The sequence below is a fragment of the Suricata suricatta genome, chromosome 11 (assembly GCF_006229205.1).
Source record: "Suricata suricatta isolate VVHF042 chromosome 11, meerkat_22Aug2017_6uvM2_HiC, whole genome shotgun sequence".
In the NCBI taxonomy this organism is placed as follows: Eukaryota; Metazoa; Chordata; class Mammalia; order Carnivora; family Herpestidae; genus Suricata; species Suricata suricatta.
Window position 1 is genome coordinate 32,221,997 of NC_043710.1, and position 15,193 is coordinate 32,237,189.

Sequence of the window (15,193 nt, forward strand, 5' to 3'; positions counted from 1 at the left end):
GAGCTAGCTGTCAGCACAGAGCCCGACATGGGGCTTAAACCTACAAACTGTAAGATCATGATCTGAGCCGAAGTCGGACGCTTAACCAACTCAGTCACTCAGGCACCCCAGAATGTGATTTTTTAATCTTTCTGTTTTCTCTGAAAACTTTTAGGATCTTCTACTTATCCCTGCAATTCTGAAATTTTATGATTATGTATGTTAAGAAACTACCAAGGACAAGGAAAGGATCACTCAAAAGGAGCAAATACAGAACCAGTGACTGAGAATTGTTCTTGCTCCTGCCAGTCAGAATAGAATCACATAGTTCATGGGGAAGGGATAACGAACTTAGAAGGATATTGACTCAGTAGTGGGACATAATTAGCCATACACAAAAGGCTGAACTGGTTCTACCTAACAAAGCTTAAAATGAAGCCTCAAAGGACAAGTTTTTTTTTTTTCATGTATTCCATCTGTATTTCAAAACAAAAATTTCAAAAATATTCATAGGGCTACAAAAATATCTAGCACCCAAAAAAGCAAACTTCACAATGCCTAGCACTATATATATATATATATATATATATATATACACACACATACACTCACACACACACACACACACACATACGTATATATACACATCATTGGTCATGCAAGAAACAGGAAATTATGAGCTGTAATGAAGAGAAAAATCAATCTATAGAAACAATGCCAGAAATAGCACTGATGATAGAATTAAGATGAAAACATTAAAATTGTCATTATAATTGCATTCTATATGGTCAAGAAGCTGCGGGAAAGGTTGGGCATGGTAAATAAGGCCATGGGAGATTTAGAAACGCACACATACAAACACAGACACCCTTAAATATAACTAGTACAGATAAAAACTATAACCTCTGAGATGAAAAATGAACTATTGGGATTAAGAGAACATTCAGTGTCGAAAAAAGGAAACACATAGAAAGGTTTGAAAAACAAAATGAATAGAGCCTAGTGAGCTGTAAGACAGCATTAGGCAGTGGAATGTACATGAAAGTGAGGTCATTAAAGGAGAGGAACTGGAGGATGGGGGAAGAGAAAATATTTGAAGAAATAAGGGCAATGTCTGCATTTGTCTTGGTATGGTATTCTCAGTGCCTAGTAAGGCACCTGGTAGATATTAGACATTTAATAAGCATTTCTTGAAAATATTTGTGGCATAACAATGAGTAAAGACAAGCATATGAATGCTATTGCAGGGTATAGGGACCATCAGGGACCAAGGAAGAACAGTTTGAAGATAGGGACGCTTAGAAGTGGCACTTCTTTATCAGACCTGGAGATGGGTTCAATTTGAAGGTGTATGGTTTGGAGAACTGGAGCAGATGAACAAGGATGTTCCACATAAGAACAACACAAATGAATACTTAGATGCAAGAATAAATATAGTTTTTTAATATATCACTTCAACTAGAAGGGTGGTTGCACTGGAGGAATAATGAGAAATGAAGTTAAATGGATAAGTTAAGGGTCAGAGTGCAAGCCTTTAGAAATAGGAAATGGTGGGGGAGAAATAACTCAAAGTTTCTGATCAGAAACTTTTGATAATGAAATAAGAGTTCAAGGGGGAAAGAGTATAATGATGGCATTCATAATGGCTTATAAAAAATACTATTCTTGAATGTTAAGAGTGGGTTGAGGACAATCAGGAAGTTGTTACAATGTTCCTACCATGAAGTGTTGAAAACTTATATGAAAGCATCTAACACAGTTATCAACAGAGAGTAGGGCTTGAATAAATGTCAGTGGAACGTATATACTGGGCGAATTAATATTCCATTTGAATTACGTACTAAAATTTTTCTTGGTTCACTAATTTTCAGAAGTGGCCCTAGGAATCTGTAATGCATTAAGCAAATTTGCTTCATATCTCATTTACATAAGATTTTGGATGATCTTTCTAAAACTGTTCTTCTGTGGTGCAATTGTTCCTTGTTCTCTTGCTTACCCTGGTGTTTCATGTTTTTTGTACTTTCCATCCTTACTCAAACAGATTGGCAAGGAAGGCTTATGCCTTGATTCTTAGTTAAAGCGATGCGGCCACAAAAAGAGACTGTACCCCATTACAGATTTGTCACAGAATCCCAGAGCTTAAGAGTGGAAAAGACCTCGGAGATAGGACCCATCATCGCACAGCTACGGAAACTGAGGCTGAGAGGGGTTAATTGAATATTCCAAACACTGAGCCTTAATTAATGGTCAAGCCGGGACAAGAATCCAGACTTCCACTTGGAGCCAAGGGTTCCAGGCGGCTGGGATAAGGCTTGAATCTGCGAGAGGGAACAAAAGTCGGGAAAGGCGTTTTTTCCACCTTCCGTTGTTGGGGTATTCGCTACCCTCGGGACCGCGGAAGGTGCAATGTAAGACCAACCTTGAGGTCCTCGAGCCCAGATAACCTCCTCCACTTCCTAAGCCACTGCTATTACTCTCGCGATACTGGCAAGCCGTCGCCCTGCCAGCTCCTGCTAGGCCCCGCCCCTCCACCGCAGCCCAATGCCGTCATTTCCTGTGGGTCTGCAGGCAAAGGGAGAAGATGGCGGCGCTGGGGGAACCTGTGCGGCTGGAGAGGGGTAAGTACGGCCAAGGCCGGGACGGAGGTGGGCGGACGGGGTGGAGGAGTGTTGTGTGGCCCGAGGGGAGGAGGGGCGACCCCGGCTCCGAGACCCGGACCCAGGTGTCCCTCGCGCCCAAGTCGCTGCTCCTGGCCCTGGGAGGGCGATTGCGGTCCCTTGACTGATACTCAGACCCCTGCTCTATTCACATGGACTGTGCCGGGGCACCGCACAGTTAAATACCACCTGTCCGCGTTCGTAGACACACGCGGCAGTCGCGCTCCCTAGGTGCGCACGGCAGACGCGGCGGCCTGAGACGTGTCAACCCCAGCAGCAAACGTCGCACGCCCAGTTCGGACAGACTACGCGCACTGGCCTTACTTAAGTACGCACAAATCCGGTGTCCCCGCCTTCCCCCGCACACATTGCAGACATCCCGGACACAGCGGATTCACCGCGGAGTCCTTATTTACGCACAAACTCCGTCATTTCTTTCACCACAACCTCACTTGTGTTTGTTTTGGGCTATTTCCTGGTTTTGGTGCTCCTCGCAGGTTCCCAGAAGGTGCTTTAAATACCATACTACTGGTTTGCTCTTCGGAGGAAGGTTACATAACTATTTGGAAGAGTGAGTGGTAGGTTGTAAAATACTTGAACGTGTAGTGTTAGTCCATCTTTACAAACCTTACAACTGTTAACTGGCTGGTTGCTTGCATTTCAGAGCAGACTGTCAAGGAAGAGTAAAATCTGTTCTGCTGAGTAATTAGGTACCGAAAAGCCAGTGAACATAGATGTCTGCGCTCCTGTCAGGGTCCTGTTACAGAGTTTCAGCATTTCACTCTTCCTTTCCCAAAACCTTATTTCAAGGCAATTTCAAGCATGCTTTTGACACACCAGTATTAGATGTCATTGCTAAGTCAAAAACAAACTGAATATTTTGCGTGCTGATGCCAAAATACAGGGTGGAGATTGTAAATATATTCCAAATATTAACTTTTGTGGTTACAGCCTGAATATTAAGTCACTTCTCCAAAAAGGAAACATATTTTTGGAATTATTGTATGTAGAGAAACCTCTTTCCTCATACCTTCACACAAATAAATGCTCACTTAACGTTATTTACTCCTTACGGTGTTCACTAATTGTAAGCAAGCCTCTTTATAAATGACATGGTATCCCTCCAGCCCACCAGACCGTTTAATTAAAGCATCATTTTGGATAGAGGAGTAGCTACTCTGGGAAGACTTACTAAGTTAGGCCTAAAACTGTGACATTTCCCTCCTGAGCACAATGGCGCTGTGCTTTGTATATGGGAACAAATCTGTTCCTTGTTAACAGGAGTAGGTGTTTTTCTTTGAAAGCCAGTGGTAGGATTCTAACATGTTGGCAGTCTTTTGTGTTTTTTAAGAGCAGCATAAAATGTGAAACTTCAACCTCTGGCATTTAGTTTTGGCTTTTTTGCTTTTCCAGAGCTCTTTACAGTTCCACAGTAGGATGTTCAGCAACTTAGTAGGATGAATTACTAGAGGTTCCCATTTAGCAGGATAACAAAGATTACATGACCTTTTTTTATTTAGAATTCTCTTTAACAAATTCTATTAACACTTCCAATAACCCTATAATATAAAATTAGTGCATATGATCAAGATCCTGAATGTCTTCTAAATCATCAAAACATTCAGTGGGATATGTTTGGACACATTATAGGTACACTTTAGGTTCAGTAAAGAGTTTTTTCATTTTGTTTCAATTTTTTGTTAATTGGAAATATTTATATGGCTTGTATATTGTAACTTTGTAAGTCAAAATAATCTATGAACCACCAGCCCCCATTCACCAGTCATTCTAGTGGTGGGATATCAGAATGGGGGAAGTCTGGGGGCGCCTGGGTGGCTCAGTCAGTTGAGCATCCAACTTCAGCTTATGTCATGACATAATCTCACAGTTGTGGGTTCAAGCCCCACATCAGGCTCTGTGCTGATAGCTAGCTCAGAGCCTGGAGCCTGCTTCAGATTCTGTGCCTCCCCCTCTCTCTGCCCCTCCCCTGTTCACGCTCTCTCTCTATCTCTCAAAAATAAACAGATGTAAAAAAAAAAAAAAAAAAGAATGGGGGGAATCTAATTCCATTGCATTTGATTAACATCAATTTAAGCTTTTATGACCTGAAATTGAAAAATCTACTTCTTTCTTCACTATATTTGTTGCTAGTTTTGCAGTTTTATACACAAAGAAGGCCATATTAATTCTATAAAGAAAAAGCTCCAGACTTGTGCTATAATATAAAGTTCAGAACTTCTTCTATTTAAAAGGAGGCAAAGAATAAGAAAATAATAGGTACTGTAGCCCCCTGGGGTACAAAAACAGTTAAGGGGGAAAAAAGGTCAAAATAGAAAAAGTTACCAACAGTGTTTTATTTAACATGACTCTAAATTATATCTTAATTCATAAAACACATTTCCCAGTGAGAATTTCCCAATATGCCTAATATATTTGTAAAAACGTATACCACACCATAAGATTTCTTAGGATTACTTGCTGCCAAGGTAACATATTTATGCTTGCTACATGCCAGACCTTTTTCCATGAATTTTTTGGTTTAGTTGTAAAGTAATTCTTATAAGGAAGGTACTGTTATTTCCATTTCACAGTGGAGAAACTTAGACATGGACATTAAGTAACATGCCCAAGATCACACAGCTAATACTGACACCAGATTGACAACATTTTTTATTTCTCTATTTTGTAAATGTGTGTATTTGATTGAGCTTGTCTTAATTAAAACAGTTTGTTTTTTAAAAGAAAAAGGGGGGGTGCCTGGGTGGCTCAGTCAGGTAAGCATCTGACTACAGCTCAGGTCATGATCTCAAAGTCCGTGGGTTCGAGCCCCGCGTTGGACTCTGTGCTGACAGCTCAGAGCCTGGAGCCTGCTTTGGTTCTGTGTCTCCCTCTCCCTCCCTACCCCTTCCCTGCTCACACTCTGTCTCTTTCTCAAAATAAAATAAAGACATAAAAGAATTTTTTTAATAAAATAAAAAAATAAAACTGTGTTATTGATCCTGAGTTGAAAACAGGCCACAGTTAATTTATCCCTTTATACCCTTGTTTTAACTGTGTCCCTGCCACTAACTGCATCTGTTACTGAACAGTTCATATCTACTTATAAATTGCGATTTTTTTTGGAAAATGAAAAAAGATTTCACCTGCACACAGTGTTTTGTACTCAAAGCTTTGATTACGAATCATGATGGATAAACTTTTTTGACTACTTTCAGATAGAACTCTCAGCTTTCTGAAGCAGTACAGTGTCCATGTGTCTATCACATTTGAACCCATCCTTTCCTGTGACATTTAGTATTTTATATTCAGTTTTCCTGTCTCTCAAAGATACTATTTTCCAGATCTTGCATGTTTGCAACATTAGTATTTGTTCCTAATCTACATAAAATTTAGCGTTCTCAGATTTTGCATTCCCTCCCTCATATCTGCATTCACATACCCTCCCCCCAACACACGCACACGCTTACACTCTTAGGCATTTTTTCCCCTTCATATTCTGCATCCTTCTGGTAAATCCTTGAGGATTGAATCCTGTTAACAAGGCATTTAGAGAATGTTCAGAGAAAATTATTTATCAGCGTGTGTGTGTTTAACTCTAGATATTTGCAGAGCAATTGAATTGTTGGAAAAACTGCAAAGGAGTGGAGAAGTCCCACCTCAGAAACTTCAGGCTTTACAAAGAGTCCTTCAAAGTGAATTCTGCAATGCTGTAAGAGAGGTGAGTAAATGGGATTAAAAACTTGAATTAATTAGGTAAGATAGTGCTTTGAAATTTGAGGTTAGAAGTTTTTAAGAAAACAAACTTTAGAAAAATATTAGAACTGGGGCGCCTGGGTGTCTCAGTTGGTTATACATCTGACTCTTGATTTCAGCTCAGGTCACGATCTCATGGTTTGTGAATTCAAGCCCCACATTGGACTCTGTGCTGACAGCATGGAGCCTATTTAAGATTCTCTCTCCCTCTCTCTCTCTGCTCCTCCCCTGCTCACAGTTACTCTCTCTCAAAATAAATAAATTTAAAAACCCTTCAATCTTATTAAAAAAAAAAGAAAAATATTAGAACCTATTTCTCTTTTGAAAAAAGGTATAATATTAAGTATATAAAAAGCATATATGTTAAGTATAATTAACATACAATGTTACATTAGTTTCAGGTGTACAGGATATTGATCCAACGATTCTTTTCATTATTCAGTGCTCACCACAATAAGTGTAGTCACCATCTGTCATCAAACATGCTGTTACAATACTAAGACGGTATTCCCTATGCTGTACTTTTCATGTCCATGACTTATTTTGTATTTATCTTTGTGGATTTTTAAACATTTTACTGGATGCCTGGTGGCTCAGTTGGTTAAGCATCTGACTTTGGTTTAGGTTATGATCTCACAGTTTATGAGTTTGAGCTCCACATTGGCTCTGTGCTGACAGTTTCGAGCCTGGAGCCTACTTCGAATCCTGTTTTCTCTCTTTCTCTGCCCCTCCCCCTGCTCACACTCCGTCACTTGCTTGCTTGCTCTCAAAAATAAATATTAAAGTTTTTAAATAATATTTTTCCAGGATGCATAACTTTGCCTAAAAGTTTAACACACTCCTTAACTTGACTTAGACCTCAAGGTTGATATATTATGAGATTTTAAATCATGATGATAACTTTGGGTTTTACAGGTATATGAACATGTCTATGAGACTGTGGACATCAGTAGCAGTCCTGAAGTGAGAGCTAATGCGACTGCAAAGGTAGTTTTTTTGGGTTTTTTTGCCCCCATTTACTGAAAGAGACTTCATTATAGATGACAGGTTTAGGGACACCTGGGTAGCTCAGTCATTTAAATGTCCGATTCTGTGTCTCCCTTTCTCTCTGCCCCTTCCTCACTCAGGTGCACTTGGGTGCACACTCTCTTTGTCTCAAAACTAAAATATAAAAACATAAGTATAAGTTTAAAATGTGTAATTATTAGGTATTTGATAAGCTAATTTTGAAAACATATAGTGTCTTTTGAGCCACACTAAACTTCTCAAGTACTAAGACATTTTTTAATTGGCTTTACAAGAGGTATTTTATCACACAGTTTAGATAATGCATTAAAAATACACTTACACACTAACAATAATACACCTCTTGGTGCTCCTGGGTGGTTCAGTTGGCTAAGCACCCAACTCTTGGTTTTGGCTCAGGTCATGATCTTATTTATAGTTTGTGAGTTCGAGCCCCACGTTAGGCTCTGACAGGAGCCTGCTTGGAATTCTCTCTCTTCCTCTCTTTCTGCCCCTCCTGTGTCTCTCTTTCTCTTTCTCTCTCTCACACACACAAAATAAATAAATTTTTAAAAAACCCATGTAATATTTATTTGTTATAAATGATATATATGTATCATTATGTAAATTTTCAAAAAACTCTGAGGTATATATTATCCTGGTTTTATTGGTAAGGAAATTTTCTCAAATCACACAAACAGTAAATGTTAGAACTGGGTACTTCCCTAGGTTGCTGTTTGCTTTTCTCCTTTACCTTAACTCTACAAACGTAGGGTAGTGTCACTAGTCGGTTGGCTCTTCAGAGCTGCATACCGCAAGTCTTACGTGCTTTTCTGTATGGTTGTTTCCTCCAGTTGTTGCCAGATTGACCTCCATGTCCATCATATTTTGTTAGGATAAACTAATACGAGCAGTAGGTGACTTATACTAGAGTTAGTCATTAGCAGATAATTTTGCCTTGGTAGTTACTGACCCATAAAAGGAAATACTGGATTCCCTGTTGAATATAAACATTTAAATATGTCAGTATAGTTTGGTAGAGTACAAAAAAGACATAGAAACTTGGCTTAAAATTCCTGAGTTATATGAAATTTGGCTTCCCAAATTTCTGAACCTTAGTTTTATTATCTGTAAAATGGGGCTTCTTTCAGAACTTGGAACCTTAATAGTATTCAGCAAATCTTGATTTCCTTCTTCTGCCCCTTTCCATTTTTGCTCATGCATCTTGATCTATCATGAAAAATGGTACCAGATTACTTGATTACCTGCTTTTAAAAGCAGAAAGAAACCAAAATTTTCAACTTTGTGTTAGAATTAGTGTAGGTTAGTCTAAATTTGAAAGTTTTAAGGAAGATGTGAGCATTCAGACGTCAAAAATGTGTACATCAGGGGCGCCTGTGTGGCTCAGTCAGTTGAGCATCTGGCTTCAGCTCCGGTCATGACCTCAGGGTTCATGGGATCAAGCCTGCGTTGAGCTCTGTGCTGACAGCTAGCTCAGAGCCTGGAGCCTGCTTCGGATTCTGTGTCTCCCTCTCTGACCCTCCCCTGCTCACACTGTCTCTCTCTGTCCCTCAAAAATAAATAAAAGACATAAAAAAAAAATTTTTTTTAATGTGTACGTCAGAAGTAGTTTTAAAAAAGAGACAAAAGAACTGAAGCAACAAAGATCATATTTTTAAATATGTGAAATTTTTTTCGAGGCTACTGTCGCTGCATTTGCTGCCAGCGAAGGACATTCTCACCCTCGAGTTGTTGAGCTCCCAAAAACAGAAGAAGGCCTTGGATTCAATATTATGGGAGGCAAAGAACAAAACTCTCCAATATATATATCTCGAATAATTCCCGGTGGAATTGCCGATAGACACGGGGGCCTCAAGCGAGGAGATCAGCTTCTCTCTGTTAATGGAGTGGTATGGATGAATTTTATTTCTGCTTGTAGTGATGCATTGTAACCACTTGGGGGTATATTTGAGTTACAGAAACAGAGGATGTGAGGGGAAACCAAAGAAGCTTTGTAGTTCAGAAATCCCTTAAGGGAATCCTGGGCAGTATTAGTACAGTTATACTTTTTAAAGCACTTTAAGTGTGTTTTGCTTCTTTTCCAATGTAAATTAGCAACGCTTAGTGTGATTTTTATGAAGTAATTAAGCTCCTTAGTAGTTAAGGCCTTACGTTAAATTAGAGAAGTCTGCCCTCATTTTCATACAGAATGCCCCTGCTTAATTTACTTTGGACCTAGTGAGGTAATAGGGCATATATATTGGTATTGGGAGTAATTATTTGGTAAAACCACAGTTGCTGGATTTAATCTGGCAAAGGATTTCACACTGACTAAAATGATAAAGCCAGGTTATTTCATAGGTTGATAGTGTTGTGATGATACAACATTAAAACTCTTTTTATTTTTATGTGTTTTAAACATTTTTGCATTTCGAGCTGGTTACAAACCCTGGATACTAACTGTGTGTGTGTCTACTTTCTTCCTAGAGCGTTGAAGGAGAACATCACGAAAAGGCTGTAGAACTGCTGAAAGCAGCTCAAGGGAAGGTCAAATTAGTTGTACGGTACACACCCAAGGTCCTCGAAGAGATGGAGTCGCGCTTTGAAAAAATGAGATCAGCAAAACGCAGGCAACAGACCTAATGCAATTAGAACTTTGTATTCCATTTTGCTTTTAGCTAGAAAAGTTTTCCTTGTGACCTACTGATGGCCGCAGTGCCAGCGATTGTAGAAAACAAACAGAAACTTCCCGTGAAATCCTCCTTGCCATTTTATAAACACCTATTTTAACATTGTGTATGGTTCCAGAGATGCATACACTTTTTTCTGACAAGAAAAAGTGAAAGGTGACGGGGGCAATTCTGTCCTGCTGTTTTTACAGGCCTTTTTCAAATGCAGATTTTGTCATAAAGTTGTTATAGATTTTTAAAACTGCTTTTTTAATATTAAAGTGTACTTTTACATTCTTAATCTTTTTTTAGAAAAAAAAATTTTCTTCATTTGGCTGCTTACTTAAAAAATAACAATTCTCCAGTTCTTTTTTTGCTTACTCTATTTTTTTTAACCTGTAAAATTTTCTTTACAGTTTTCCAAGAAACCAAACATAACAATAACAGTCTCAGCTGCAGCAGTTCATCACTCTCCGTGTTGACAGCACTGCTGCGTTTTGTACTTGGAACACATGCATAATATATATAATTAATGGTAAATCATAACTCAACAGAGTGGAAATTTTTTACTTTTATTTAAACATACTGTATAATGAATATTCATTTATACTGATTTGTAAAAGTTTTTAAACACTGAAACAATCATTGCTAAAATATATATTCTTTCATAATATTTGAGCAGTGAGGCAAGAGGATGTAATTTGATTGTTGGCATTACTGATGACATCTCTTTATGTTCAACAATATATCATGAGTTACCAATGCAAAAACAGGTTCAGGTTTCATTGTTTTTGCAAATTTTTTTCCATGCTTTTCATTTTTATTTAAATGTATTTCTATATTTTGGTTTTTCCATTCCTAGGGATGAGCCAGTTAGTTTGCATCGGGAAGTAGCGAAAGTAAAGATGAAAAAGTAATACCTTTAACCTCACTAGCCTCAAGAGTTACACCTTGTTTACTAGCTCACCTTAAGAGAGTTGATTTTAGATAGGAAGAAGATAGAAGGATATACTTAAGATATATAGAAATTATGAGGTGATATGTTCATAAGTATCTGCAGGCTCTTAGTCAAAATGAGTAGGAACTCATTCATATCGAAATAGTTGAACTTAAAGATGTGATCTTTGATTGAAATGATGGGAATTCTGCAAGAGACTTTCATTTGTCCACTGGATGTCACTCTTACTGAAAGGCAGCTACTAGGGTAAGACTATGACTAAGGTCTTTTTAAAGGGGGAAATTAAGAGTCGAGGTTCATTTTCAGTCACAACTTATAGGAACATTTGTATGATTTTTAAGAATTTTAAGTGACAGATGCTAAAAAGAAGATAATGGGTTGAAAGATATAAGGAATTTAGCCTAATTACTGACCCTGTGTAAAAAGTGGGCATTTTGTAACATTCCTTCAGGAAGAATAGAAATGTATACCTTTTCCTGCATGTTTGTGAGCACTGCGAGTCTTACAAGATTATTCCAGTTTTCAATGATTTTCAGAATAAAAGTCAATCAGCATTGTTATTTATCATTTAGGTATTGAACACTGGATTGCATGGTGGCATGTGTCTTTAGTCCATTACAAAATGTGCTTGTATTGATAGGATCATGTTGTTAAATTGTGTATTTTCAAAATTAATTGATGTTTTTAAAATGTTGAGACCAAAGTAGAGTAGAATTATGACTTTATTTTAATATAATTGTAAAATTATTAGAGGTATCTGTTGTAGAGCTTTACGTATTAAAGAGAGATGTCGGTGCATATGAAAACAGTAATATTATTGTGCTCGTATGCTTGCATTACAGGGTAAGTGAGCCCTGAAGAGCTCTTACTTTCAGTATGGCTGCAGCTGCAGTAGCCTGCAAGGGCGTGTCAACATTTCAGTATAAATTATAGCTTCCTGCTTCAGTATCTCTGCTGTTTCAGAACTTTAAGCCAAGTTCAATCTTCTTCGGTGTTGAAATTTAGTAAGTTGAGTAAGCTATTTTTTTTTTCTTCTGCAGTAATCCACAATCTGTTCTTTGTGTGGGTTGGCACTTATTTATAATTCTTAAAATAAGGATAGCTTAAAGGAGCCAAATACAGTAGTTTTGCTTGCTACTGTTGAGCATGAGTAGCAGTAGTTTGCTTTTGTTAATGCAGTTTTCAGAGTGTATCCCAGAATTTTGAATCTTGACATAGAGAACTACCGTCATTCGGTGGTGGCAAAGATGTACAGTAGTGGCCTAGTGTAGTGAGGAAATGAAGGGAGGTGTCATCTTATAAATAAATGTATGATTCATGAACATAACTAGGCACATAGTAAGTATATAATAGGTTTTTGATTTGTAAATTATAAACTACTCCATTTCCATTTATTTCAGAATGGATCGATTCAGTGATTCCTGACCTTAGCTGCACGTTAGAACTCCTGAGAGCTTTAAACACTATTAGTACATGAGTCCCATTCTGTATCGAGTAAGATGAGGACCTCTGAGGGAGGGGACGGGTACCTTTTTTCTTTTTTTTTTTTTTAAGCTTTCCAGTTGGTTCTAAAGGACATCTAGGGTAGAGAACAACTTGTTTCCCCCTGTATAAAATGCTCTGATCACACTGCTGTCATGAACTTAAATTCTAATGGGAAAGACAAAATGAAGTGCATAGTATCAGAATAGAAAGATTCAATTTACAGCTACTGACCGTTAAGTAGTTGCAAATACAATAATTGGTTATCTTTTTTAGTAATTTCTTTAGAAATAAAAGGTACTTGGCATTCATTATTTGGGAAATAATGAATTTTATTTCCTTTTATCTTTTGTTTTTTAACCTGCCAGTAGTTTAAATGCAAGATTTTAATGTTTGTCCTCTTTCTGCCCCCTTTGCCTTTAAAACTTACAATAAATGTGTATTACTTGAGAAAGCATGTTTAAAAACTGCAGATGAGAAATACTGTCATTGGTTATTATGTGCTGTTTTAATATCACCACTTTATCCATTAGTATACTGGATTATAATGACCGAGTTCTTTGGGGGTCAAGAATTCAGATGTGTTTTTTAAAAATCATTGTCTTCCTCTACTAAGTTTTTTAGTTATTTTGTTCAAGTACTTAAGTAGTTTGGCTCAAGTACTTTGTTTACAATTAAAATGGATATTATAGCATTTAGTAGGAGAAATGGCTGTGGCTTATCTGAAAAGAATGTCAGCATGACTTGGTGTAGATTTAAAAGAATACATGTTGTGAATATTTTATAATGTGGAATGATCACTGATCTATCAAGGACTCTGGTAATTGTATTTCCTGAATAAATGTACGTTTATGACTTTTCTAACTTACATTTTGTTGTCTCTCCTAACAATCTAGTTTTACATTTTTTATTGCCCAAAGTTTCACTAATCGTGTTTCTTCAACAGTTGTTGCAGTTCTGTAATGGTTAAATAGTGGGAAAAAACCAAATTGCTTGTTCATTAATTTTCAAGAACTTCCAGACTAATTTGTATCTGGACATAGTTTTTAAAAATATTAGCAAACAGTATGCTTCTATTCCTTAGTGTAAGGCAACAAAAAATACCCAAAATGGATTTAACAGTTTTTCAGTAGATGACTTCATTTATTACCAACTTAATTCTGATTCTAAGATTTATTTGAAATAAACTTGTATTATATTCTTGTTATTTGGACTTGAAAAAAAATTGCTATTACCATCTACACAATAAATGTCTTTCTGAAAGCTCTGTATAAAATAACTTTTAAATAAGGTAAAAGCACAGTCCTGTGGTGGTTACTGGAGTGAAACTTTGAACTCCTATATTTTGCTTTGTCTTTCATAAAACAGAACTATAGAAAAAAATTCTCTTGTGTTATTTTGAGAGAGGCAGTTTGGCGTGTGATTGACAGCACGGCATCCGCAGGCCCACGACCCTCGTATGAGTCCTTGATCCACCATTACTGTGTAATCTCACATCAGTTACTTCCCTCCTCTGTCATGTGTAAGAAGACTGTCTGTAATTGTTAGGTCATTATCCTCAAAACCCTTAGCACGGTGCCTGGCATTGTAAGTGCTGTTTGTGTTTGCTATTATTTCAATGTAAAAGCTTCAGGGACCTGAAGGAAGACATGTCTGTTTCTTAGGAAACAGATACATTATGCTTGAAAACTTGAGAAGGAATAAGACTCATAAGGAATGTTCAGACTTCCGTCCACTGTATCAGAGAAACTAATGGAATTCTAAAATTTGTGGTGTTTTGGGGTGGAGGGTTGAGGCCACATTGAGAATGAAGATCATACTAAGTTCAAGTAAGGGATTTGTTCAATCAGAAAAGCAATTTGTAGGAAGGATAGGAGCTAGCTCTCGAGACCATGGGTTGCTGGAATGGGCATCAGACAAATACAAGACATAATTTGGAATCATGAATTTTTTAAATACATGAATGTGTACCAAGTCACAAGGAATACAGCAAAAAGCATTTATTGTTAGCACTCGGTTTCTTCAAAATATTTGTAAGCTGGAATACCCATTCTCTAAATCTTTACATTTTGGTTTGTTACATTCACCATCATTAACTATTCTGATTTCAGTTAATGAAGTGGTGATCCAGTTTTTTGTACATTTATTTATTTGGTGGCAGGTAACCTCTGTGTACAGGAATTCTTAAGACAAACTTTATATAGTAAGCAAAAGGTAAACTGAAACAACGCATTTGTAAATTTTATTCCTTCAATTTTAATTTTTTAAACAGGGCAGTGCTTTATATCAATATAAGGTATGTGTGAGGGCTCTCCTAAGTCTCATTAACTACAGAAGTATATTTTGGACAGTCCAGATTTGGTCCTTTAAGAACTGTGTGTGTGGGTGTGTGTTTAATGTTTTCTCTAGGGAAAGAAGTATGGACGAATTCTAATTTGTTAAGAGTCTCCAGATTGTAACCAACATGATAAAAAGAAAATTTAGCTATTGGCTGCTGATAAGCTCCCCTTATTTGGCCCTTATTTGGCAGTTAGGGAAAGTAACTCTAATCAGAGTGTAACAAAAACCCAAACTTTAATTTTGTTTTTTATTTGGCAAAAAAATGCAATCTGAAAGCATAGGTAGAAATCTTTTTTAAAATTTATTTTTGAGAGCCAGGGAGAGCAGGGGAGGGTCAGAGAGAGGGGGAG

At 37.3% G+C, this 15,193-nt stretch overlaps 1 protein-coding gene and 1 long non-coding RNA gene across 2 annotated transcripts; both read left to right on the top strand.

Moving 5' to 3' along the window:
* Positions 1-2,515: 2,515 nt before the first annotated feature.
* Positions 2,516-10,344, top strand: LIN7C (lin-7 homolog C, crumbs cell polarity complex component). Its single transcript, XM_029914658.1, has 5 exons — positions 2,516-2,597; positions 6,236-6,354; positions 7,305-7,376; positions 9,095-9,304; positions 9,882-10,344. Exons 1-5 carry the CDS (start codon positions 2,561-2,563, stop codon positions 10,035-10,037), a joined length of 594 nt encoding a protein of 197 aa, XP_029770518.1. The 5' UTR covers positions 2,516-2,560; the 3' UTR covers positions 10,038-10,344.
* A 62-nt stretch (positions 10,345-10,406) lies between these two features.
* LOC115271726 lies at positions 10,407-13,371 on the top strand. The gene is made up of 2 exons (XR_003900078.1): positions 10,407-12,025; positions 12,422-13,371. It is a non-coding gene; the product is annotated as an uncharacterized LOC115271726 (long non-coding RNA).
* The last annotated feature ends 1,822 nt before the right edge of the window (positions 13,372-15,193 follow it).

Excerpts from the sequence above, each read along its gene's own strand:
- LIN7C (XM_029914658.1), top strand. The coding sequence starts at position 2,561 with ATGGCGGCGCTGGGGGAACCTGTGCGGCTGGAGAGGG. Across the intron at positions 6,355-7,304 it reads TCTGCAATGCTGTAAGAGAG|GTATATGAACATGTCTATGA; the intron begins GTGAGTAAATGG and ends TGGGTTTTACAG. Across the intron at positions 7,377-9,094 it reads GAGCTAATGCGACTGCAAAG|GCTACTGTCGCTGCATTTGC; the intron begins GTAGTTTTTTTG and ends ATTTTTTTCGAG.